This window comes from Lepus europaeus, chromosome 11 (assembly GCF_033115175.1).
Source record: "Lepus europaeus isolate LE1 chromosome 11, mLepTim1.pri, whole genome shotgun sequence".
Classification (NCBI taxonomy): Eukaryota; Metazoa; Chordata; class Mammalia; order Lagomorpha; family Leporidae; genus Lepus; species Lepus europaeus.
Genome location: NC_084837.1, coordinates 62,669,284 through 62,695,787, shown reverse-complemented (window position 1 = coordinate 62,695,787; position 26,504 = coordinate 62,669,284). Strand labels below are relative to the sequence as shown.

At 58.5% G+C, this 26,504-nt stretch overlaps 1 protein-coding gene across 4 annotated transcripts; it reads right to left on the bottom strand.

Annotated features, from left to right (window-relative positions):
- Positions 1-2,428: 2,428 nt before the first annotated feature.
- BAHD1 (bromo adjacent homology domain containing 1) lies at positions 2,429-26,504 on the bottom strand. Of its 4 annotated transcripts, none has more exons than XM_062205633.1 (7): positions 26,407-26,504; positions 9,382-10,821; positions 7,068-7,450; positions 6,003-6,162; positions 5,577-5,653; positions 4,987-5,087; positions 2,429-4,580 (listed from the first exon to the last, which is right to left on the bottom strand). In XM_062205633.1, exons 2-7 carry the CDS (start codon positions 10,805-10,807, stop codon positions 4,391-4,393), a joined length of 2,337 nt encoding a protein of 778 aa, XP_062061617.1. In that variant the 5' UTR covers positions 10,808-10,821; positions 26,407-26,504; the 3' UTR covers positions 2,429-4,390. The 4 variants fall into 4 exon arrangements, with proteins under 4 accessions (XP_062061617.1, XP_062061616.1, XP_062061619.1 ...); XM_062205632.1 differs by lacking the exon at positions 26,407-26,504 and adding an exon at positions 25,101-25,227; XM_062205635.1 differs by lacking the exon at positions 26,407-26,504 and adding an exon at positions 25,101-25,227 and having other exon boundaries at positions 4,987-5,078.

Genomic DNA, 26,504 nt, shown 5'->3' with positions numbered 1-26,504 from the left:
TGCAGCTGGTGCATTTTTAAGGATGACCAGCTGGGGACAGGGAGCAGCAGGGAAACGGCAAGCGTTGTGTGTTCAGTTCACGGGGGGCTGGAGGGAGGTCCAGAAGCACTCTCTGTTGGTGGCCAGCCTTTGCCCACCTGCTCTAGGAACCCAGCTAAGCACCAGAGCCCAGGAGCAACGTGATTAGAGCCCAAGTGTATGGAGGCAGGCAGCTGCTTAGTGTTCTGTGTTCATTGTCTCCTGATTGTCACAGCCACCCTGGCAGGTAGGACAGTGGGCATTCCCACTGCACAGCTGAGAGGCGGCCAGGGAAGCAGAGACTCTATACAGGTCAGTCTGATTGTAAAACTTAAACTCCTAATTATGATCCTTTAGAGATTAATGGAGCAGAGTGGAATGGGCGGGAGGGGGGAAGCAGGTGACCTGGGGACACGCGGTAAGAGTGATGAAAACAGAATGAAAGGAAGCAGCATTGTGCAGTGGGTTAGGCAGCGGCTTGCAATGCAGCGTCCCATGTTGGGAGTGCAGACTCTCCTAATGCACCCAGGAAAGGAATGACAGCCCAACTACTTGGTTCCCTGTCACCCGCCTGGGAGACCAGGATGGAGTTCCTAGCTCCTGGCTTCGGTCTGGTGGTTGCAGCCATTTGGAGACATTGATCTTTTCCAATCATTCTGAAGCCTTTCAAATCAATTTTTTAAAAAATTAATTTTTTTCAGAGTTATGGGGGGGATTTTCATCCACTGGTTTATTCCCCTGATGGCTGCTAGTCAGGGCTGGGCCAGTATGAAACCAAGAGCCAGGAGCTTCATCTGGGTCTCCCACAGGGGTGCCGGCAAACATTTGGGCCATCTTCTGCTGCTTTCCCAGGCCACCAGCAGGGAGCTGGATTAGAAGTGCAGCTACCAGGACACAAACTGGCGCCCATGTGGGATGCAGGCATCCCAGGCACGGCAGTTTTACCTTCTACATAATGCTGGCCCCAATAAATTAAAAAAAAAAAAAGAAAGAAAGAAAAAAGAATGTAAGATGCCCCCACAGTAGAACAAAGTGACAGGGTTTGGTGACAAAGCTAGAGGGCTCAGGGATGGCCCCTGGCCCCAGGAGGGCTGAGGGCAAGGAATGGGAGCCAATGGCCTCTTCCAGTTCCCCGGAGCAGGACAATGCCAGGTGCACCCCCCAGCCACTTACTGCTTTAGGTGTTGGTCAGGGTTTAGCCTTCACCACACTGCTCCTTTCCATTAGCGTGACAGATACAGATTTCTGGTGGTGGGAGTATTTCCCACTGAAGTCATTCCACTATTTGCCCCCCCCCCCCAATTAAGTCCTCTTTTATATTAGCAGAATAAAAGATCTCTAAGGGCCAGCGCCGTGGCTTAACAGGCTAATCCTCCACCTTGCGGCGCCGGCACACCGGGTTCTAGTCCGGGTCGGGGCACCGGATTCTATCCCGGTTGCCCCTCTTCCAGGCCAGCTCTCTGCTATGGCCCGGGAAGGTAGTGGAGGATGGCCCAAGTGCTTGGGCCCTGCACCCCATGGGAGACCAGGAGAAGCACCTGGCTCCTGGCTTCGGATCAGCGCGATGCGCCGGCCACAGCGGCCATTGGAGGGTGAACCAACGGCAAAAAGGAAGACCTTTCTCTCTGTCTCTCTCTCACTATCCACTCTGCCTGTCAAAAAAATAAAATAAAATAAAAAATCTCTAAGGGTTTTGGATAACTTGGCCATATGTTGAGGGCAGCTCTCAGGGCTGGCAGTGAGAGTGAGACATACTTACTCTGGTGGAGTCCTTGGGCAAGGCCCTTAGCGCCACACATTTCTTGTCTGTAGAATGATGTTAGGCCAGCACACATCCCAAGGGACTCTTGTGAGTAGCACATTGAGGGCAGTGCTGTGTCATGTTCACGAGAGCTGTGTCGCTAATAACCTCTACGGAAATGCACCTGCCCCCACGCTAGGTGTCCTCACCAAAACGAAGAGGGCTGGGTGATCACATTCTGCCTCCTGAGTACCCCCACCCCCATGGCACTGGCAGTCACCTCACCTTAAGTAAGGTCAACTCTGAGGCTTTGGGTCTGGGGTTGGGCTGAACCAGCGGAGCCAGTCCAGACCTTTGGCCCCATGATGTGGCCCTACCTCCTCTGGCAAGCAAGCAGTGCCAGCCACACGATCCCGCGGCCTTGGCAGTTTCTGCTGGTCAGTCCCCGGAGATGCTGTATCTTCACAGAGCAACTATTTAGGACCCTGTCCCCAGGTCCCTGGCAACCCAAGCATTTCACACAGCACGACAGGCGGCTATGGCCACACAATGTCGAGTCAACTCCGTTCCCTCTTTGCTCTTCACAGTGCAGCAGCACTGCGAGTGATGCGAGGGAGTCCCTCCGAGCCCGCACACCGAAAGACGACAGGACACACCGGAAATGACCCTTTTCTAAATCAATACAATTTCTCAAATTTATTTTTTTCTTAAAGAAGTACTTCTAATCTCTGTCAAAAGGGAGGTAAGGAAAGGTCCTCCCTCCCTTGTAAACACTGAAATACAGATCTGGGAAACCAGGATCAACACACACAAAAAGTGCATTTTACAAAATATCAACTAAAATATATTTTACATGGATTATGCTTCCATTCAAATTCTACCAGCTGCATTTTCAGGTTCGAAAAAATATTTCCACATCTAAGAGATTTCAAAAGCATGAGTTCTGGGCAGCAGACCCTGCCTCCTGGGAGGAGGGGCCGTGATCTCTCCTGCACGTGAGGCTGGGCTCCTGGGCAGCAAGGGCTCCGCGCTGGCTTTGCAGAGGCCCTGCTGCCGCTCTGCCAATCTCCGCCCTCCCAGACTGACGCCTTCCTCCAAACAGCTTATTCAATACAGAGACCCAGTCCCCTCCCTTCAGGTTTGGGATCAGGCTCCCCAAGCACAAATTTCACCTCGGCAGCCTCCAGACTTCACCCAAGCCCAGTGACCAATCAGGAGCAACCCACCTGGGGCAGTGGGGGGCGGGGGTGGCAGGACAGAGTCTGGGGGATTGCTGGGGGTGCCTTCAGGATTCACCTCTGACCTCTCACTGCAGGCCCCACCAGTGCGGTCACCTCAGCCTGCTGGGTCTGTGTCTGGTCCTCCCTAGGGGGAGGACCCAGTGCCCCGCCTGCCCGGGCTCCTGCCCCCAGTGTGTGCACTCGTGCAAGTCCCCAGATTCCCAGGCAGGCCAGGCCCCAGCGCACAGCACTCCACTCCCTTGCCCCGCCATGCTCCTCTTTGGTACAAATAGGAAATAACCAGGTCTGGGCAAAGACAACAAGGGGCTGGGTCTCCTGATCTACTCTGGGGAGCAGCACGAGGTGAGGAGCGGCCCCTGGGCAAGAGAAACAAACAGAAAATGCAGATCCCTAGCTCCTAGAGTGAGCGGCTGCAGCTCAGCAGGTCTGTGGACTGATACAGTGTTGATTCTCGCTGGGATGTAAATTAGTGCAATCTACAAAAGACTAGGGGAAGGGGTGACAGGGCCAGGGGAGCCACAGCACTCCTTTGGTTTGATTTCCGGTGGGTGTGGCTTGAAGAATCATGTGTGAAATTCTGCAAGAGGTTTCCCAGAACCTCCAATTGTAAGGCAAGAGGAAAAAATCTTCAACAAATCAGGTAGCAATTTTCCTTGCCCCTGCCCCCTACCCTCTCTCCCAGCACCCACCTGCCCTCCCAGACCTGACAAACCCCAGGTTGATCAGTGGACTCTCTGCTGGGTGACCTTCCTGGAGGCCAACAGGAGGCTGACAAGTGGGCCACACCCGTGGCTAGGAGGGGAGGGCCAGGTCAACGTGTCCCAGCACCAGTGGCTACTGCTGGGGCAAAGGAGGAAAGCCAGGCAGGAGTGCATGCTCCGGAAGCCAGCCTCTGGCCCTCTATGCCTCAAAGAATAAGCTAAGAGCTGTGCTGGAATCTGGGAGAGCCTGGTCCCAGGCTGCGGGGAAGCCGCAGGACACAGTGGGTGAGGTAAAGCTGGCTCCCACTGCCCCTTGGAGGCCCAGGGAGGCTACAGAAAGGCCTGTTGGGCCGAGTTCCTGAAGGACCTTGCCCCTCCTGCCTGGGTCTGTGCTCCTCAGGCCTGGCCAAGCAGTGGGGGAAGACTACTTCTCGGGGAGTCTCCACCCAGGGGGCCACAGACAGGTGCCCTGGGCCACGCTGAGGGCTCTGATGCTTCTTTTATACCCTGGCCTCCCATCCCCTCCCATGGGGCCCAGAACCCAAGTGGGCCCCTGCCCTCCCTCCCAAGAGAGCCACAGGCCAGGACCTCAGACCCTGTGGCCCCTTAACCAAGTGCTGTGCTTCAAGCAATGCCCCTGCCCTGAGCCCCACAGGCCCTTGGGCAGCCGCGCTGGGGGCACGAGGAGGCTACTGGGGGTTCTTGAGGATGCGGCCATGGCGGAAATCATAGACATGGCGGCAGAGGAACACCAGTTCAGGGTCCGTGTCCTCGGGCACTGTGCGATGTGGGGGGGTGGAGTAGTCTGCAGAGGGGGGCACCAGTGCTGTCTTCCGGCTGGGGAGCCCCTCGCCTCGGCGCTTGGCCATGGCACAGAACCTGCGGGACATACCATTGGCTCTCTTTACCGCAGCCACACATGCAGGGAGACCAATTCCCTGCCCCCTCACAGAGCACAGGGATGTCCCCTCCCAACCCCCAGGGGCCTCACCTGCTCGGCCAACAGCCAGCCCTTCTCTGTCACTGGGGAGCCACACCCGCCAGGGCCAGTTCTCCTAGATTTCCTATTGCCCCCCACCCCCACCCCCAAATCTGCTCCAAGTACTCCGCCTCAGTGGGGCAACAAGTTTTTCTTTCTTTTAACAAATCCAGATGGTACAGGCAGGTCATAAGGAACAAAGTTCCAGGAGATCAGGCCCAGGCGAGAATGATCCCAGGCAGCCCCCAACCAGCCATGGGGAGCGTGAGGAGGGAGGCGGGTCAGAGGGCGCAGGGCCGCACGCACCTGCAGTACTCAGCAAAGGTCAGCACGTAGCATTTCTCCTCAATGCAGGCCACACTGTTCTGGTCCTGATGTCTCGATGCAAAGACTTCATTCTGCAAAGGCTCAAGGGGCACAGGAGGACGTTGTTTACCGGGGCTGGAAGGCACCAAACTCCCAGGGCCACGGCAGACTTAGCCCTCTGCTGGGGCTGTGCACCTGACCTGCCTCTAGTGGTCCAGGGGAGGGGGCTTCCCAAGCAACCCAGGGCGCCTCATCCACCACCCCCAGGCACACCTCCTGCATCCTACCCAGGTGTAGCCAGGTACCCGCTCCAGCCCTTGCTGCCTGCCCAGGGCAGGAGAGAGGACCGTGCCACGGACCAGGCCATGGGGCCAGGCATGCAGCTCTACCTCCCCTTTCCTGCTGCCAGGAGGACACATGCCCCCATTCCTGTGAACCCCACCCCAAGGGCTTCCTTTGAAGATAAAGGTTACTCCACTTGAAACTGGGCAGTGCTGGCGCGAGGCTAAATCCCAGAGCCTTCTTCAGACTCTCTGGAGGCCACTGTGACTGTGCCCTGTGCTTCCCCACCCACACACCAGGCAGCTCACCTCGTGCATGCTGGGGCTGCGGCCTCCCTGCAAGTGCTCGGGTCTGTAATACCACAGGAGGCTCATCATCAGCTCTCCTGGGGGGACAACAAATGTGGTCACGGCTACAGCTGGCAACCCTTGTCACTCAGGCAGGCAGGCAGGCCTCCCGCCCCAGAACCTCATCCGGCCTCAACGCTTAGGCCACCTGCGTCCCTGGCCCAAGCCAAGCATTCAGCAGCCTGGGACGCTGTTAGGCATGGAGGAAGAAGGGGAAGCAGGCACTGCCAGGGGAGATGGGGAGGCAGGTGCCCAAGCCCTGAGGGCCAGCAGCCCACACTCCCTGGCTGAGTAGAAGGTACCCTCTGTGCCAGGAACACGGTGGGGTCAGACCAGGTCAAGCCCCCGTTTGGGCTCTGTGCTTTCCCCAACCTGATGAGGCAGTACCTGACTCGGGATTCTCCCAGAGGGCAGAGATCTTGGCCACGTAGGGTGTGGATGTCTTCCGAGGGCCTGATTTGAGGAGGACAGTGTCACGGACACGGATCGTCTCTCCATGCCGCTCTACTGCCTGGTAGCTCTTTCGAATGGCTGGTTCCGGCTCATCCTGGGCAAGAGACCAATGACACACATGGGCTTGCAGGGCCACACTTGGTGAGGACGGAGAGCAAGGCACTGGCTGCACTTCCTCAGAGGGGTCACCCCACCGTGCGTGGACCTCTCTCCCCAAGCCTGGCTCTCGGGAGCAGGTGGGGAGTTCCCATAGCAGAAGAATGGGAATGGGAACGGGATGGGAGAGTGGCCCAAGGCTTCTGGGGCTGAGCTCTGACCCCATGCTCCAGCCAGCAACCTCCCAACACGAGGTAACTGCTCCCATTCTCTGAGGGAGAAGGCTGGGTTTGAACCCTTAGACTTCCACCGTGAGCAGCATGGCCTTGAGCAAATTATTTTATCTACTGCTTAGACTCAGTTTCCTCATCTGTAAAGCGGGGATAATTATGGGCTCTTAGGTCATATACCACATAGGGTAGTGGTCAGGATTAAAGGGATGATGCATGCCAAGCGCTCAGCTCAGTTCTGGCCTCTAAGAAGTGCTCAATAAACTTTAGGTGACATTCTTTTCATCATCCCAGACATTCCTGGATCACCAATTTTTCTGCCTATCCCAACATCCCTATACCCACATATCCATTAAACCTCCATGAAATCCTCTACTTTGAATCCAGCATGGAAGGAACAGGCAGAGGCGAGAGCTAAAGATACTCAGCTGCTGCCGTGAGTCAGAGATGCACCCCCACCTCCCCAGGGGCGTCCCGCACAGGGGCAGCAGAGGCTTGGGGTGGGGGGGGCAGGCCAGGCTACCATGACTGGCTTCTGGGATACAGGTGAACTGGATACCCTTGTTATCTCAGAGTAGCTGGGGCTAGGGAGTCCTGGGACCCACCTGTGCCAAGTCCTGTGTCCCTACTGCCACCCCCTCCCTTTCCCAATCAGCCAAGAGCTAGCACTCACCAGGACATAGACAGCCTTCTCACAGGCAGCCCCAACGGGCACCCAGCCGTTAGTGCGGCGGCGGCGGCGGCGGCGGGGACGGGGACGCTGGACACGCGGCTGCTTCGGGTGGCTGGGCCTGCGGGCAGCCTTGCTCCTTGCAGTGTGCCTGCAGCCCGAGCCCGTGCGCAGACCTGACTTGGAACCACTGGGAGGCTTGGCGCTCTGCGGGCACGCACGGGCTACTGTCTGGGGCTCCGAGGTGGGTGTCTGAAGATGGGGGACAGGCTCCGCTGCAGGTGGCACACTGGGTACCGGGCATCCCAGGAAGGGGTGGGCGGGTGAGGCTGGGTGGCCAGCTTCTGGGAGAGGAAATTCCAACTGGCCCAGGGACCTGCAGCCTTCTGGGACAAGGAGAGAGTAGGTCAGGGCAGGTAAGGTCAGCAGTAACCCCTTGCCCTTTTGCCCCTACAGCCTGCTGCGGTCTTAATCCTAAGAGAGTCCCAAAGGTGCTGAGAGGGCAGGTGGGGAAAGCAGCCTTATGGGGGGTTGCCAGAGAGATTGCTCAAAGCAGGCAGGGATATTTCTTGACCTTGGCAGTTGGCTAGCAGACATTTGCATCTCCCCTTCCAGCGTGAAAGGAGGAGATGCGGTAGGAACAGCTCCTCTGGCTCCAACTTACACGGCTCTAATGCTTGCACACCACGGGAGCAGGGGTTTTGGAGTCAGGTGGCCCAGAACATGAATCCTACACCTGCCCTTTAATCGAGGCGTGACCTCAGGCAAGTGACTGTGCCCCTCAGTGCAATCTAAGCAGTAGTTATGCACATCACACGGCGTCCCGGCTGTTTTCCTTGTGAACACATGAGCTCATTTCATGCTTACAACAACCCGGTGAGGCAGGTACCGTCACCCCACTCCACGGGGACGGAAACTGAGACACACAGCAGGCAATGCCGTGCCCTGTGGCCACAGGGAAAGGAAGTGGGGGAGAACATTTCACTCCAGGCAGTCTGGCCCCAGAGTCTGTGCTCAATTACATACCACGCGGCCTCCGTACACAAAGCACTCAGAGCAGCCCGCATGGTGTTTGCTGGTGTCCCTCTTGTTAGGGCAAGGGGAGGGGTCTACACTTGGGGAGTGGTACAAGAGAGAAGGAAAAGCCCAAGCAGCAGCCTGTTCTCATTTCTTGAAAGCTCCAACTCACACTAGAACCTGAAACAACCAGTCTGGCAAGAGCCAAGTGGTCTATAAAGTTGTTTTATAGACCCCTATGAGAAGAGGGAATGGGAGGAGGGGCAGCTCTGGGAAGGCCCAGCCCTCACCCCCAGCCCCCCACACCCCACAGCAGGGCAGACCTGCTGGCCAGGATGGAGCGGATCCTCTCACTCCCACCTAGGAGCCAGGTGAGGGTCCCCACTATAGGTCCAGGGCGTCTCATCAGCCGGAGCGGGAGCCTCTCACCTCAGACACCACCCTACCCACGCCGAGAAACTCTGCTTGTTCATACTGAGGACACACCCACCCTGTCCACACCAAGCAAGATGATGCCAGTGTTTAAAAAAAGAAAAAAGTGGGGCCACCTTTGTGGTGAGAGGGTTAAGCTATAACCTGCGGTGCTGGTATCCCATATGGGTGCTGGCTGGGGTCCCAGCTGCTCCACTTCCAATCCAGCTCTCTGCTATGGCCTGAGAAAGCAGCGGGGGATGGCCCAAGTTCCTGGGCCCCTGCACCCAAGTGGAGACCCTTAAGAAGCTCCTGGCTCCTGGCTCCTGGCTTTGGCCTGGCCCAGCCCTGGCTGTTGCAGTCACTCTGGGAGTGAACCAATGGAGGGGACATTTTCTTTCTTTGTAATTGTCTTTCAAATAAATAAAATAACCCCCCCCCCAAAAAAAAAAAAGATGATGCTGGGTCTGGGCACTGCACCTCTCAGGCCTGTATGTTAGGGCGAAGCGGCCACCGGCACCACCTACCAACCTCCCTGTGAAGGCTGAGCCCAGTCGGCACGCAGAAGGTTTGGGCTTCTGCAAACTAAGGAATTCTAGCTTTCCTTGAGGAGGGCAGTAGGGTCACGGGACAACCTGGTCAAAGCCCCAATCAGTGTGTAAGCTGTGACTCAGAGTCCAGACAGGTATCTCAGCGAGGAAGGCGGGGAGGCCCTCCTGCTCTCCTGGCCACTTCGGTGCTGCCACTCCCAGGAAATTTCCACAGGCAAGCCCTCCCCTCTCAAAGCTCTCTGGCTTGTAGTAGTGGCTAGAAACCAAGCCCCTGCCCAGAACCACAGCCCACCCTGGATGCCACGTTTCAGAGGCTCTCCATTCCCAGGAAGGCTTACCTGCTGCAAAAGGCATTTTGTAGGGGCAGCCGCCACAGGTAGTGCCAATGTGGGTGAGAGACAGGGGCAACACTCCGCAGATGCTGTAGCCGCTCATCCCCGTGTCCTCGCTGGAGCAGTAGCGAGAAGGGCCCCAGGCAGGGTGCTGGAAAGGGGTGCCTGAGGGCACTGAGCCTGGGGCCAAGAGGAGCCCCTCGTTAGGGGCAGCCACTGGGGACAGCTTGCCCTCGGGGAGCATGGGGCATGCGGAGTAGCCACCACACTGCAGCCCTTCTTGGCCACAGTACAGGTAGAAGCTGCCCAGTGTGGTGAGCTCAGGCCCAGCACACAGGCCGCTGTAGTCGGCAGAGTTGCCAGGCATTGGCAGCGGGGACAGCTGAGGGGCAGGAAAAGAGGGCTGATGCAGTTCCTGCTTGGGGGCAGGTGACTCCTCACCTGGGCGCCCAGGCTCCGGTTTCAGAGCTGCCTGCCCACCCATCAGCAGGGGCAGGTGTGGGCGCAGCCCCAAGGGGTTCTCCAGAGCCTTGCTCAGGGGCTGGTAAGGTGGCTGACTGGACGGCTCACGAGGAGTGGCAGTTGGCCCTGGCTCATCAGGGTATCCCTGCCAGCCCGGTGGGCCTGCAGCCTCCCCAGAGCCAGGCCCCTGTCTGGCCTTGGGATAGTTCTTGCCATTGATCTTGGCCCACTTTGGCCTTGGCGCCTTGGGTGCCGGGAGCTCGGTTGAGCGCCCATCCGCTTCTGTGTGGGCCCGAGGCGGCCGCAGGGGCAGCTCGCGCTCCTGGCTCAGCTTCAGGAAGGCCGCTGCATTCAAGCTAGCCAGTCTCTTGGGTGCTGGGTCTCCATCCCTACGGGCACCTTCATCTGGAGCTGGCTCTGGGGACAGGTCCCGATTGCCTTCCCCAAGGTCTCCGAGCCGGGGCCGCTTCTTGGAGGAAGGCCAGGCGCCAGCGGCCCGGTCGCGGTCCCGGCTGCGCTGGGGGTCTCCCCGACTGCGGCGGGTGCCTGCCAGGCTGCCAGTGTCCTCTCGCTCCAGCAGCAAGTTATTGAGGGCCTCTGCATTGAGAGAGGCCAGGCGCCGCTTTCGGGGCTGGGCAAGGCTGGTGTCCTCGCTGGATGGGGCCGGGCTGGGGGGCTTGGGCAGGTCAGGGGGCAGCTCGTCAGCCTCATCTGCACTCCGTGGACCAGCCACATTCTCCAGGCGGGTCAGCAGCACTTTGCAGGCCTTGGGCTTCTCAGGAACCAGCGGGCGCTTACGCAGTGGGTAGTTCTTGCGGCGCCCTGTGAGGTGCCCGGGGCTGTCGGGCATACCTGGCTCCACACCCTCTGCCCCCTGCTCCATGCTGCTGTCTTCCATCTGCAGGGGCTCCCGGCGGCCAGGGAGGCCTGAATTCAGCATGGGAAGGGACTTTCTCCGAGTGTGTGTCATGGAGTCCCTCTCACCTGCAGGACACAAGACAGGAAATGAGGAGTGCCCCTGGCTGCCTGGGCTTCCCCAGAACCCCCCTTTAGAGTGCTAAGGTCCAGTGGAGCAGCTGAGCAGGGAACTGCTCCTCCTCTTTTAGCCCAAATAAGCCCTTGGAGAGCTCCTAGAGCAATGCCGATCCCACGGTCAGGGACCCGAGGAGCTGATGGAGCCAAAGCTTTCTGTTTGCTCTGTGTGGTCTTCTCCTACCAGGGGGCAGCTCTGAAGACGCTAAGGCAGGCTGGGGGCCTGGGCGACAGGAGTCCCTCCACCAATGCCTGTCATGAGCACTGCTAGACCATTACCCAGCTCTCCCCTGAATCTGAGCTTCCCAGAGAAGCCGCAGGAAGAGGAGACAGGCAGCGAGTGAAGAACCTGCCTGCTGGGCTCTGGAGCAGGCAAAGTGCAGCGTCTGAGGACTCCCTACCTAGCACATGAAGCTGACGGCTGTGCCTGGGTGTGCCTGGGTGTGCCTGGGTTGGAGAAGACGGGAGTTTGGGGGGCCTTAGCCACCCCCCAAGCCAAGTGAATGGAGGCTCAGACTCCAGGGACGTGTAACCCAGAGTGTGAGGGTGGGGGCATCAGCAGGCTCCTGAGTGTGGGAAACCCAGGGCTGCACACTGGGCCTGTGCTACAGCTCCAAAGCCCTGCCAGGCACCGAGAGTTGGGAAAAGAACTCATCAGAGAAGAGTTAATGCAGAAGATAAACCGGGGCTGCCCTGGTAGCCCTGCCCTGTTCCCCAGTTCTCCCTCTTTGCAGGCAGGATGCCAGACAGGGGCAGGCAAGGAAAGTCTTAGGCAGCCCAGAGCCGCTGACCAAGGATGCCCACAACATGCATCATCATCCCCTAACTCTGCTTGGCAAAACAAGCCAACACACACCGGAGCAGCCTGGACCCAGTTCAGTGAGGCTAGAGCTGGCTGTGTGCTGGGAGCTGGCATGGCCAATGAAGAGCAGCAGAGGCCGGTGGGGAGGGGCCGTTGGTGGTCAGAGACCACTGAGGGGTCCTCTTCCTACCCACTCCCCAACCCAAAGCACAGGCCTGCCAAGTAAGGTGCCAGACAAGTGCCCCTCGGCAGCACCCCTGCGACCCCTCCCCACCCAGCAGGCCCAGGCTTTTCAGCTTAACTTCCCGCTGCTATTGTTATACACACTTACTCAGCTCCAGGAGCTCTGAGCAGTCCCTGCTGGGCCAGGATTTAACCCTCAAAGTCCCAAGCCTGAGGGTTCCCGTACAGTCCCTTACAGCTGGCTCCTGTGGCCTTGGGCCGGGAACCCTCTCTCGGAGGAGACCTGCCGCACGAGAGAGTGCTCAGAGAATCTGGCTGAGGACAGTGTGGCCAGGGAAGCTGCAAAGGGGAGGCAGCCTGCCAGGCTCCGCTCAGGCCATGTGCGGGGACTTGCCACTGCCCAGGGCCCAGGCTCCAGGCACGTCAGTCACACAGGCAAATCCATTCATTCCTGATGCACAGAGAGCTCCTAAAACCCCCGGGCATCTGCTAGGCGGCCTCAGACTCTTGCCTGCTTCTAATCAGGGTGTCCACCAGTCCAGTCCGCCCAGCCTGCTTATCAGCAATGCCTCATTTCTTTCTCAAAAGCATCCCAGTGGTTTCTAACCCGCAGGCCCCTTTCTGAAACCCAGAGCACCCGGGGGGGGGGGGGGGGGGCAAAGGTGCAAAGGTGGAGGGGCCAGCAGCAAGCGGCGGCCACTGCACAGCTGCACTCCCTGGGAAAGCCAGCGAGCCTCAGGCCAGCCCCCAGGGGCTGGGAGGTGGAGGATGAGTGAACAGACCAGCAGCTGAGCGGGGGCTGAAGCCCCTCAACAGGCCCCAAGTTACCAGACTGGTTGGGCCTGGGAATGGCTGGACGCCAAGGCTGAGGTCACCTGGGCTTTTGGCCTTTGAGGATGTGAACACCAAGTGCAGAGCAAGGAGGGGGCCGACAGGAAAGGGAGCGAGCCCAGGGAGCCGTGAGGCCTGGCATGGGGAAGCGCTCTCGGCGGGGGCGAAGGCTGCCCGGGATCCTGGGACGATGGCGGGAAGCAGAGGCAGAGCCCCGGCTGTACACTTGCACTTTCACAAATGTCTTGCTCTTTTACCTCCCAGTCAGCTCTCCAGTCCCTAGGAGACACCCACGGCCCCAGGGGGAGGACATTTCCAAATCAAGCCAAGAGCCTCTGTGAACCTTTCTTGAATCTGCCAAATCCCCTGTCACCTGCTAAAAATGCCCGAGGCCTCCAAAGCACAGGACAAACAACTCCCAGCTCTCACGTAGTGTGTCAGGCAGTGACGTGGTCGCTGGCTACTCCCGGCCTGAGGAGAGGCCGGGTCCCTGCTGCCTCCCCCTGCTACACACCAACCTGAGCAGAGCATGTGTGAGTCATGCTTTGAAGCGCGTGTGGGAACTCTGGCTGCGGAGGTTCCCTGGGGTGGGGCCGGCTGGGGGAGGGGGGCAGCCGGGTCGGCTGGAGGAGAAAGAGCAGGGAAGCAGCGTCTTGGTACTACCCCAGCCACGCCGATCCTCCTGCTGTACGGACACCCTCCCACCTGCACACTGGCTCAACCAGGAACTGTCTGCCACTGCCAAGGGACAAGGTGTGCTGGCTTCTCGCAGCACCACCCTCCTCTCTGGGAAGCAGTGTCCTCCTGGGCAGGTAGTCCAGGCCCCCTGAGGAGAAGCTTCCTAGGAGGGACTCCCCAGGGCATATTACCTCTCACCTGGACAGTGTCAGACAAACTCCCACTGGGGAAAACCAGTCTGACTGTCCCCAGCCCTGACTAGCTGGCATGAAACACTCTGGCTGGTGGGCCTGCGGGCAAAAGACCCAGAGAGCCATGGGTCAAACCCAAAACCCCGCAAATACACTCCAGAGTTGGCAAACAGGTCTCCACCCCAGGGGCAAATCTCCAGGTTGAGGGGGACATTGGGCCAGGTGAAGAGGCCTGGCCCTGGGCTGGGAGAAGCCAGCTGTCTCCCAGGGGCAGAAAGGGAGGGGTGCCCTGTCATTTGCCCTCCAGCTGCAACAGCACAGTACACATGTACCCCTAACCCCCGGCTGGGCAGAGGTCACCCAAGGTGCTGTGCACCCAGCTGAAGGCTCAAGCAAGAGAGGTCAGAGCCTGGAGGGCCATGGGCAACAGGCACTGAAGGCCAGTGGGGGCAGGGGCCTGATGGGCAGGTCACAGCACAGATCACTCCTGAGAGGGGAGGCCACCTCGGGCGGGAGGAGGCCCTCAGCGTGGCCACTGCCCACCCCACATCCCCCACCTTGCTGGGCCTTTTCAGAATCCTCCATTCCCCACTGCACTTTAAATTTTGCTTTTCTGATTTATTTTTAGTGGGAGGGGGGAGGGGGGTGTCTCAGGAAAGGGTAGAGCAGGCAGTCACCTGGGTGAGGGCCAGGAGGAGCACGACCCCAAGTCACCTCCCTCCAGTTATAGCTAAAGCCGCACAACTGAAGCAGGGTTCAGCACGGCCCTTCTCTTGGGATAACCGCCCCTCCCCTGCAAGCGGTAACACTTCTCAGGAGCACTGAGTTTTTGGAAACTTCTAGCAGAGAAGGGGCAAGAGCACAAGGCAAGCTCCCTTTCTCCCTTTTAGGCAAATGTAGTTGATGTCACCTCTTAGAGAAACAGAGGGGTGACGAAGCAGGTAAAGACATGGCTGTCTTCTGAACTGAACCCCGGGACGCCCGTGCTGGCCCTGTCCCCACGAAGCAGCTTGCTAAACACCTCTAAAACAGCTGTGCCAAAACCCTTCCTCTGCACGGTGGCGGGACGACAGCCCCATGCAGGAGCCTGGCACAGAGCAGGAACCGGGCAGGCCAAAGGCCCTCCTGCCTCCAGACAGGGCCGGCAGCCTTTCCACACACAGGAGCCCAGGGCAGCAGAGCTGGGAAACCAGCTTGCTCCTGCCGTGGCCCAGGGATCCGCACCCCAACTCGGCTCTGCTACTACTCCACCGACCAGCCCCTAAGCATCCAGCCCAAAGACAGATGACCGTGCAGCTCTTGGGGGACAGGGGGAATTGAGGAGGACTAAGCCTGCAACACAGCAAGAGGACAGGAGCAGAAACTGTATCCCACCCAACAGACCCCAACAGCAGCTCTGGGCTGCCAAAAGAAACCACACAGCTCTACAGCAAGGCCAAGTTCCTCAGATGCCAAGGGAAGGGCTAGCCCTGGGCGCTGGGGTCAGGAGCACCGCATGTGTTCCACCTGCTCCCGCCACCTCACTGAGGCTTCAATGCAGGCCTCCATCAAGAGGTCAAGACCCTGGAGAGACAGCCCTGCCTCCTGATGCCCAGGCAACCCTCCGTGCTGCAGGCACTCACTTCACCTGCAGCCAGGCTGGGACCCTTGAAGCACCAGGGCACGAAGCAGGCACTATACCAACTGACAGAAGATCATGCTCTCTCCCTCTCTCTATAACTCTTTCAAATAACTAAATCTTTAAAAGAAAGAAAAAGAGAAAGAAAGGAAGAAAGAGAGAAAGTAAGAGAAACGAAGGAAGGAAGGGAGGGAGGGAGGGAGGGAGGAAGAAAGTTAGTTTACCTAGACAAATTAGAAGGTATTCACGTGTAGGATAAAATTAGGGCTTTTTTCATAAAGGCATGTGTTCTTGCTTTAGGCCACCTGCCTTCCCCTAGCTTCTTCCTAGCACACCTGAGCACAAGAGACAGGCCCATATCTGCAGGTACCGACCCCTGCTAAGCCAGAGCACTCACTGCTCATCCCCCCAAGCACATGGAACCTCTTGTGACCTTACCAAGTCTGTCATTGTTTGCTGGCCCCCCGCCAGGGTCCTACATGTTAAAAATGAGACCCACAGGCCGGCACTGTGGCTCACTAGGCTAATCCTCTGCCTTGCGGCGCTGGCATACCGGGTTCTAGTCCCGGTTGGGGCATCGGATTCTGTCCCGGTTGCCCCTCTTCCAGTCCAGCTCTCTGCTGTGGCCCGGGAGTGCAGTGGAGGATGGCCCAAGTGCTTGGGCCCTGCACCCGCATGGGAGACCGGGAGGAGGCGCCTGGCTCCTGGCTTCGGATCGGTGCAGCGCCAGCTGCAACGCGCTGGCCGTGGCGGCCACTTGGGGGATGAACCAAAGGCAAAAGGAAGACCTTTCTCTCTGTCTCTCTCTCTCTCTCACTGTCTAACTCTGCCTGTTAAAAAAAAAAAAAAAAAAAGAGAGAGAGAGAGAGAGAGACCCACAAGGGGCTGGAAGCCACTTTGTGCCAGGGCTGCTAATCCTAAGTGGGCTTGATCGAGGGCTTGAACTCTGAGCCTTGGTTTCCTTGTCTACACAACAAAGTAGCTGAAGTTTAAGTTAATTAAGAATGCGTGCAAAGTGTCTAGCAGAGCTTCTGGTATACACCAGGTGCACAGTACAAGCTCATTCTTTTTTTCCTTTTCCCCTATATGTACCAGGCTAAGTGCTAGGGACACACAGGAAAGACTAAGAACCTGGAGCGCAGTCGGGCAGCAGACAGACAAGACAGCGTGTTAGGAGCCGGGAGGCAGTGCTGGGCTTTGCTGGAGCTCCTGCTCCAAGGCAGCTCCTCGAAGGGCATGCGTGCGCTAAGCCTCCATTCACAGCTTACTGAAGGGCCTATTTCGTGCCAGGTGCACTGTGGAAACAAAGGCCCAGGAGGGAGGGCAGCACAGATTCATTTTGTAAACACTGGGATGCAGAAGGGGCAACAGACAAAAGCTGCAATCTTGAGGCAGGAGACAAATATGCAACTTTCCCGGACTCACCCATTTTGGCTACACCAGGGAGTCCTCCAGGCTGAGGAGCATGGAAGCTCCAGGCTATAGCTCCCTCAGGCCCTCCCACCTGGGTGCCACATTGCCCTGGCTGGGCCAGAAGCAAGCGTGCATCAAGAGACCAATTTAGTCCGGGCAGTTATCAATGTGGGGAAAATAAAACAGAAATGGGGCCTGGGCACCCAAAGCTCAGATCAACAGGCCCTGAGCAGAGCCAGGAAGGAACCTAGTGCAATGGATGCATCATTCCTCAAAAAACGTCTACAGCTCACCAGCCAGCTCTGGGCACCCACTTAATGGCACCAAAGGATCCGTGTTGGTTCAACCAGCAGGACAACCCAGGAGCCAGTGACAGATTTCCAAAATGGCTTGCCAAGCCTGGAAGCACCACCTCCAGCCACGTCCAGACGGAAGCTCTGCCCCCAGCCTCCCTGCTAAAGGGAGTGAGACAGCCGCAAGGAACAAGATCCAAGAGCAGGCATTCCCAGCACTCTGCCAGCAAGAGGAGAATCACAATGGGAACCCATCAGGAAACACCCCGTCCCTGTCCCCATCTCTCCCCTACATAACCTACTCTGCCACCCCAAACAGGATGCAAGCTCTATGGGGACAGGTGGGCTCTGCCATCCTTACCACCACATCCCACCCCCAGAACCCCAGGGCTTACCACAGCTTGTTGAATGAATAAAGATCTGGCTTCCCACAAGCCCCCACCCCACGGAACACTTCTACACTAGGCTAACGGCCTCACTGGTCCTCTCTGCTGACAACCACAGTTCAGTGGGGTTAGGGAACAGGTCTTTCTACAGCCTGTATGCTGCCACCCTCTCCCTTCTCTCTCCTAATCTGTCCAGCTACCTTGGAAAAACGTCCCACTGGCTACCTGCAAACCAGCAAGCCTGCGAGTACAGTACCAGGCACATGGCATGCGAAGAAGCCACAGATATTAACGTGAAATCAGAGGCAGCCCTCCTGGTCTCCAAGTCCCCTAAGTGTGCGGAGCAGGGAGTTCTGCATTCGCCAGGGGCTTCTGCTCTAACCGTGGCCAGAGTCTGCCAAGCACTCCCCGCGCACATCACATTCCCCATCTTGCTATCCTCAGAGCGGCCCTATGCCGGGGTTGTTACCACCTCATCCCACAGAGCAAACAGGAACAAAGAGCCAAAAGAAAAGGCCACATTGGCCTGCGTGGGAGGGTGGACAGAGGCGGGTGTCCAGGTCTCAAAGCCCACGCTGGTGCTGCACCACACTGCCTCTGTCTAGGGCCTCTGGGCAGACTGCTGGGTCACGAAGCAACAGTTGCGACAATTTGCACACCTGATCATCCCCATTACTGGCATCACATCACATTACCCATTTTCCTGAATTTTCACCACACAGGAACTAAAGATGTACTCCCATTAAATGGCATCTGTGGTTGAACAGGGAACATAAACATTTTTTTAAGATCTTTATTCACTTTTATTTTATTTGAAAGGCACAGAGACAGGGAATATGAGAAAGAAGGAAATGGAGAAGGGGCTGGCATTATGGCACAGCGGGTTAAGCCGACACCTGTGAGGCTGGCATCCCCTTTGGGCATCAATTCAAGTACAATCCAGCTCCCTGCTAATGCACCTGGAAAAAGCAGCGGAAGTTGGCAGACCTGGGTGGAGTTCCAGGTAAGTCATTAGAGTCATTTGGGGAGTGAACCCACAGATGGTAGTGCTCTCTCTCTCTCTGTCACTGCCTTTCAAATAAATAAATCTAAAAGAAAAGAAATAAAATGGAGAGAAAAAGAGAGAGAAGGTGAGCATGTGTGTTCCCATCTGTTGGTTCACTCCCCAAATGCCCACCACAGGCACAGCTGGGCTAGGCGAAAGCCAGGAGTATGTAACTCCATCTGGGTCTTCCTCATGGGAGGCAGGGCCCAAGTATGTGAACCAACATCTGCTGCTTCCCAGGCACATATTAATATGAAGCTGGCATCAGAAAAGGAGCGGAGACTTGAACCAGGCACTCTGATATGGGATGTAGGTGTCTCAACTGCCAACTTAACCAATGCACCAATTACCTGGCCTTGTAAACAGCATTTGAAAATCTGTTTCTGGGGTCAGCACTGTTGCACAGTGTGTAAAGCCACCACCTGCAGGGCTGGCATCCTATACAGGTGCTGGTTCATGTCCCAGCTACTCCACTTCCAGTCTAGCTCCTTGTTAATGCGCCTGGGAAGGCAGCAGAAGGTGACCCAAGTGCTCCAGCCTCTGCACCCATGTGGGAGTCCAGGATGAGGCTCCTGGCTTTGGATCAGCCTAGCTCCGGCCATTGCAGCCACTTGGATTTTCCAGCGGATGGAAGGTCTCTCTCTCTCTCAGTAAACTTCGCTTTTCAAATAAATAAGTAATTCTTTAAAAAAAATTTTCTACAGAAAACTTTGTTCAGGCCGGCGCCGTGGCTTAACAGGCTAATCCTCCACCTTGCAGCGCCGGCACACCGGGTTCTAGTCCCGGTTCGGGCACCGGATTCTATCCCGGTTGCCCCTCTTCCAGGCCAGCTCTCTGCTATGGCCCAGGAAGGCAGTGGAGGATGGCCCAAGTGCTTGGGCCCTGCACTCGCTTGGGAGACCGGGAGAAGCACCTGGCTCCTGGCTTTGGATCAGCACGATGCGCTGGCCGCAGCGGCCATTGGAGGGTGAATCAACGGCAAAAAGGAAGACCTTTCTCTCTGTCTCTCTCTCTCTCACTATCCACTCTGTCAAAAAAATAAAAATTAGAAGAAAAGAAAAGAAAACTTTGTTCAAAGTTCCTCCAAAAATTCTTACATGTACTTCTGAAACAAACCTATCTTCTATCCTGGAAAGGAGTGAGGGCTTCAAAGCCGTACGGCCTGGTTTTACAGTAAAACCTGGAAAAGGAAGCTACAAACGTACCCTCTCCCAGCCCTCTACCCACAGCACTCAGGTGAAAGCCCCTCCCCCCAGCCTGACTGCCAGAGACTGAAAATTGGTCCGGGGTTACAAACAGCTATATTTGTATGCAAAGGCCTCCTTTCTTTGGGACAAATGAACCCAAGTGTTTTATCTGAAGACCATCTCTTGTAGAATTCCTCTCTACTTCCTGTCCAAATTGTGGGAGCAGGAGACACCGACACCTCTCATGACCACGGGGGAAACTAGAACAACACCCTTCTTTCTGGTGTGCTTGTCAGGCGCCCCTATCAGCCAGCAGCACCCTAACAAGACTTTTAGCATTATTTCTACCCAGATCTGCTAAATACCAAGATTCACTTTAAAACCACCTGGCCCCACGGGAGTGAGATTAACACACTGAATTTCCCCCAAACGTTTCACAGACAGGTAGCTACAGTTAGAGAAAGGTCCAGGTGTGGGCCATCCCTTCCTTTGTGGGTAGGAAAACTGAAAAAGCTGCATCAGTGAAGGCTGGAATCCCAAAAAAGGCACTGGGGACAAAATCAAAGTAGGAGCACTGAGCATGGCTGCAGGTGAGGCCGAAAGATGCCCCGGAGGTCAATGCCATTTCTCCTCTCCAAGCCCTCCAGAAAAAAGATTGGGACCCAAGTTCTTGGCTAGTCCCCAATACTCTTAACTAAGAAAATCACTTGTCGCTTTCTCACCCAGGTAACTTGGCCGGGCTCCAGCTCACATAGCGAGATGGAGACAAACGCAGTGTCTAAGGGACAGTGCTGGGTTTGTGTGTGGCGGACCCTGGGTTGGGTTAACAGTCATCTTTGCAGGGGTTTCCCCAAGGACACAACACAGAGTCCCGGGGGTGACAGCAGCCTGAGGCCTGCTCACCAAACCCACTCTGGTTCCCAGTTTGTAGACCAAGTGCCCTGGGGCAGGACACCAGGGGCTAGGCAGCTGCTCCCTGGAAAGGGGGGTGCATGCCAGGCCGCCTGGCCCTAGCAGGCGTCCACAGCCTCACTGCTGGGCTTCCTCCTCCTCCTTTTTAGCCTTTTTACTGCTCATTAGTGGCAGTACCAGGAGCTGGGCAGGGGAAACATAAAGGAGCTGAAATTCAAACCAGTCCATTTTACTCCAGTTAGGTGCCTCCCATAAAACCCGGCAGAATTTCATCACCCGGGACCTCCCCAGGCCCTGTCCTATGCAGCCTGAGGGGACCCCAGCCGCCAGCCGCAGGGGGCCTATGCGTCTCATCATCGGGAGCCATCAAGTCAAGGCTGGGAGGCCTGCAGAGCGGGAGGTGCTGAGGCGCGCTCTGCTCTTCGCGCTCTTCTGGTCCCTGTAAAGTCCCCAGCACAATGGCAAGTTCACAAAGGAAGTGAGCCTTGCCAGACTGTGCTAGCAAATTCCCATAAATACTTGGGCTGGGGTAGTACTGCATATGTAAAACGCTTCCCCATTGAGAGATGCTGCTTTATTTACATTCTTCACAACCCATTCATAAAAAGGAGGCCCTTTAATGTCGGGGCTGTTCATATAATGCTCCATAAACTCCAGCAGCTTCGGCTGCGGCCTTAGTTCCACACACCCCACTTCTCAATTCCAGAGCTTGGTTTTTCCTTAAGGTTCGTTCCCTTCCTTAATGATTCACCTTGCGACTGGGCTCTGAGGCCAGATGTTGCCAGAGCAAGGCCAGCCAAGAGGAGTAAGAACAGATAAAATGAAAACACACAGATCCTCCTTGAAGCTGGGACAGAGAGGTGGGGAAGAATGAAAAGAAATCACCGGCAACTCCCCACGGAACTCCCAACGCGAAGCAGGCAAGCCAAGGAGGCTCAGACCCTTCCAGGTTTACCGAAGCTTCCCTAGCGGACGTCAAATGTCCCCAGCCTTACATCGCGACACAGCGCAGGGTGTAAGGGCACCTGTTTTAACCCCACAGGAAAAGACAGGTTTTTAATGTGCACTGCGGATGCCTACAAGGGCAGGAGCTGCTGGCTCTGGAGGGGCACGGTGTTCTCCGGGTGAGGAAACTCAGGCAATCCTCAGGAAGAGAGGGCGCCTGCGTTCTAGGACACACACCGGAAGCGGCCTGAGCAGCCCAGGAGGCGCATTCTGAGGTAGCTTTCCTCCTGCTACTGAAGAAGAGAAGTAGTAGGGATTTTTTTTTTTTTTAATTGACGGGGGAGCGGTCTGCATTGCCATGGCAACTGTGAGGGGTGGCCTTCCCGCTTGGAAGCGAAATGCTGGTCCATTAATCATCAAACTGGGGCACAAAAGGGAGGTTTGGGGGGGAAAGGGAATGGATGCAGAGTCTACCTTCTCCCTGTCTGGTGGCAAACCAGTTACCAATCGACTGTACTACTTCCACCATGATCCAGGGTTGGAAGTTCCAGAAGATCCAAGCTTTCCTGACAGCGCTCGCATGGGGCTGAGGGAGCCTCCCTGTCAGCCATGCCCCTGTAAGGACCTCCTCCAAAACCAGAAAGTCCAGTTCAAGAGCTAAACCCAGGAGGACTTTTCTGTTCCCAGAGTCATGTTTTCTCCCTCATTTACACCCGGATTGGGATGAGATAAAACATATGGATTCATTTAGCATGGACAACAAGGAAAATTGCATAAGAACAGCAAGGCCCTGTAGAGAGGATGGTCTACTGGGGTGACCAGAAATCAGGAGTACAGCCCTTTTCCCATTTGTGCTTACACGGTGTCACATGAGCAATCCACAGGCCAGACTCTCCAGCAGAAGTTCAGAAGCAGCAGCTACTGTCCCATGCGGGAGCACTCCAGACACACCTCATGCATGTGCCTCTCCGACAAGGTAGGACACCCCCAAGGACCTCCTCCTGAGTGTTTCTGGAGAAGCCCCCCCACAAGAGTTTCCCTTGTTCCCACGCAACTCAGTGACCAGCAGCATTTATTCATTCAGTAGAAACGACTGTGCACAGCACTACAGAACACTGGAATAGTCAACACTCCCATTGTCCCTGTCCCTAAGAAACTTCCAACATGCAAAACCACTCAAGATGCCACATTAGAAGATTCGGGGCCACAGGCTCGGAGGCAGACGACTGCGCGAGCCTGAGCGGCGGCAAGACCACAAGTGAGATTCAAGTGGGAGGAGAGGAGGGGTCGGCGGGGATTGGCAGGAGCAAAGATGCTGCCAGAACAGGCATGGCACTGCCAGGGAAGAGCCCAGGGAAGTCACTGCAAGTCTGCTGATGGGGGAGTGACCCAGGAAGAACGGGTTGATAAGCCAGGAGGGAGGCGGGAGGAGGGAGGAGGAGGCTGTGATGACTGGCTCCTAACACCAGGCCAGAAAGGAGGACAGCAAAGTATCCCGAAAGCCTCTCCACTAGCTACATTCTCCAGAGCAAACCCACCAGAGGCTGACTCTGGCTGGCCAGGTAAGGGCCCCGGCAGGGAGGGCGATGGTATTTTGGCAACTCCTCTCTTATTCCCACAGCCAGACCAGGGCACCCCTTTCTGAGTGCCACCAGAAGAAATCACATACCATGTAGCCCTCCAGAAGGCTTGAAGCCCTTGAGGTCCTTCGTTGTTCTTTGGGTTGTAGACACACAATCAGACTCTCTCAGAACCACTGCCTGCACGAGAAAACACCTTCCCTTCCTACAAGCCTCAACCCCACCCAGGCTGGGGTCTACACCTCCTGGGGAGGAGGGTGGGTGGCCGTGAATTGACTCCATGCTCACACACCCCTTGTGCCAAGGCCGCCAGGCAGGACTGAAGCCAACCAGAGCTGAGAGCAGCTCCTAACCAACCCTACCTAAGGTGGGGCTTGAGCCCAGAGTCCGCCCAAGTCCACTTTCCGAACAGCTAAGCGTCCCTGTCTGTGACCCCCATCTTTCTTTAGATGTGGGACCACAGGTGCTCTACGAGTGTGTTTACAAAGGAGGAAACAGGTCAGAGGCACTCGCAGCTTAAGCCAGGGGCTCCCCAGTATCCTCCAGCTGAATGAAGACAGGGGTGTCACTCCAAGACACGGGCTTCCTCTGGGGCCCATTTATCCCTGCTGTGAAGACCCGAGGGTGAGGAGCGTGGCGAAGAACGTCTCAGGTGGCACCAAAAAAGGGGCAAAACCATTCAAATTTAATCGTGAAATTCCCGCCTGGATTTATAAACTTGGCTCCTCATTTCCCATGTGGGTGCCGCCTTCTTGCCTAAGGAAAAGAGCTGAAGGCTGGAGTGCAGGGGCTGCCGGAGCACCTGCAGGGGGTGGCTGCCAGTCCCAGCTCAAGCAGTCTTCTGCCCTCTTGAATTATCCACAATGGGTGACTGGGAGATGTCCCGGATGGGGTTAAACCTCTGCCCACAGGCGCCTCTGTTTGCTGAAAACCCTCACTGGGGCAGGCGCAACGCGGGTCACCGGACTGTCACCTCGGGGAGAGCCCTGCCACTGGGTCCGCCACCGGCCACAGCGCTTGGCACGCGCACCACCCCTGGCCGAGCCGACCCCACTCTGCCCAGAGCCTCGAGGCCATCGGCGGCTGGAGCGCTGAGCCAGTGCCGCAGCTCCTCCCGGCGGGCGCCCTGGCCCCCGCAGTCCCCGGGGCAGAGTCCGGCCTCGTCGCCCGCCCCGCGGGGTGGGTGCCTCGGACCCGCTCCCCTCCCCGACGCCACCACCTGCGCCCGCTCGGGCGCCGCCTTTGTCCGGCGCTTCACTGCGGAGAGGGCCCCTCGGGCCGACCTGACCCGGCCCCCGGCCCGGGAGGAGACGAGGCGACGCGGGCAGTGCAGCACCAGGCCCGGCCGCAAGCACGGGGTCCTGCTGTCACTTGGAGGCGGTCTGACAACTTCGATCCCCCCCGCCCCACCTCGGACTCGGCCGCCGCCCCGCACCGTCCCCGCCGGGCCTCCCGCGGCCCACACTCGCTTTTCGAACCGGTCCCCTTCCGTCTTCGGCGCCTCCCTTCCTCCTGGCCCGATCGGATCTGGTCTACTCTTACCCACCCCCTCGCCCGGTACGACCCCCATCCCCTGCCCCCGCCCCCCCCCCCAGCAATAGCAGGTCAGCTCCCAGCGCGGGAGGGCGCCCCCCACCCCGAGCGGGCGATCCCGCGGCGCCGCCCCCGGCCGCGGCCCCTTGCCTCGGGGACCGCGATGGGGGAGGGGGCGCGGCGGGGGCCTCGCCGCCCGCGCACTCGCAGGCGAGCCGGCTCCGCCGCGGCGAGGAAACGACCGGCGTCCTCCCGCCCTCCGCAGCCCGGGACGCCCGCGCCGCCGCCGCCCGGCCGAGCTGCCACCCTGCGGCCGCCACCCACCCCGCCCCCGGCCTGCGAGGCGGGCGGCCCCCGGGGGCTGTCACCTCGAGGCGCGCCGCGCTCCCCGATGGCGGGACCGCGGCGCCGGACCCGGGGGAAGGAGGCGGCGCGAGCGGGCGGGCGGGCGGCCGCACCTGCTTCGCGTCGTCCGTCCGTCCGTCCCTTCCCGGGCTGGCGGGGGCGGCGGCGCGGCGCGCTCGGCGGGGCGCGCTGACGGGCGGCCGGTCCTCTCTCCTTCCCTCGTCCGCCTTCACCGCTCGCTCCCGCCCGCCCGCCCCTTCCCCCTCCTCGACCCCAGCCCCTCGCTCACCGGGACAAGCGACGCGGACGGCTCGGCTCTGGGCGCCCGCAGGCCCCGGCCGGGCTGGAATCCGGCGGCTGGAACCCCCCGGGGGCGCTCAATTCCCGGGCTCCACGCTGCTGCGTCAGCGCCTCCTCCTGGGGGCCGGGGCCGGGCGGGCGGAGCGGGGGCCGCGGCCGGGCGGGGCCGTCGGGGGGGCGGGCGCGCCTGGCCGGGGCGGGCGGGCGGCGGGGGCCGGACGGGCGGGGCAGGCGGCCGGACGGGCGGGCGGCGGGGGCCGGGCTCCGGGATCCGCTACGCCGCTCGCGGTTCCCCCACAAACTCCCCGAGAGCGGAGCCTCCGCCGCCCTCCTTCCTGCTTCCTCGTCCCCAGCCAATCAGCAGCGCGCCCCTCGGCCAGCTCCGCCAATCAGCCGCCCCGCCCTGCGCTGGCCCCGCCAGCCAATCCGGCCCTCGGCTCCCCCTCCCGATCTCCGACCAATCAGAACCGTGGGTCGGTCGTCCCAACGCAGGGGGCAGCACGAGGCGGCCGGGGGAGGCGGTGCGGGGAGTGGTGGGGCCTGGGGGGAGGGGTACGGTGCCAAGGGTGGTGGCGGGGGGTGATTTTCTTCGCCGGCTTCTTGGATTTTTTCTCTATGTCTGCAGCGCCTGAGCCCGTATCCCATGGTGACCCGACCCTGGAGCCCCAATCTCGCAGCTGCTACACTCCCCCCTCCCCGGAGAAATCTTATCTCGCCCCCGCCCTGGCCGTCACCCCTCCACATCTCCTTTACCCCCGTACCCTTCTCCGCGAGCACCACTGGAGGGGACTGCGGGCCGAGGGACACCCCACCCTCGCCAGAGGCTGCTGCCCCCAGGGCAAAGCTGCGGGAAGACCAGGCGAGAATCACCCCCTTTCCTGCGGAAAGGGCCCCAGACTCCCACGAAAGGGCCCCGACTGCCGAGAAGCCCCTCCCGCCCTTGCCTCATCTCTCCGACTTCCCAGTCTGCCACGTCTCCTTTCCAGCAAGGTCGGTCCTGGCTCGGTAACCCCTCACCCGCATCTCTTTTTCCTCTCTCTGCCCTTCACCTAGCGCCCCCAACCCCAGCGCCTAATTCACCCTCTCCAGAAGCTTAGTGTGGAACCCTCATCCATTTCCAGCTGACAGCAGAGGCTGGGCTGGGAGTCCTTGACACCCACACACCCTCTCCCACCACCGCGGGGAACACCCGAGCTCTCGAGGGCTGGGGGGAGGGGGCGGGCAGCATGACAGGCGTGGCTGGACTCCCTCCCTCGCGTCCCCAAGCCAGGATGGGACCAAGTGCAGACACTTACCTGGCTTCCCTCTAGTCACCGAGTGCTGTGACTCCGTCTCTCACACCCACAGACGTGCCTTTCCAAGCCCGAGCACGCTTGCGGGGTCAGCGGGGTGG

Coding starts and splice junctions, on each gene's coding strand:
- BAHD1 (XM_062205633.1), bottom strand. CDS start 10,807: ATGACACACACTCGGAGAAAGTCCCTTCCCATGCTGAATTCAGGCCTC. Junction 7,451..9,381: donor CAAAATGCCTTTTGCAGCAG/GTAAGCCTTCCT, acceptor TCCTTGTCCCAG/AAGGCTGCAGGTCCCTGGGC. Junction 5,088..5,576: donor GCAGCCCCAGCATGCACGAG/GTGAGCTGCCTG, acceptor GTGCCCCTTGAG/CCTTTGCAGAATGAAGTCTT.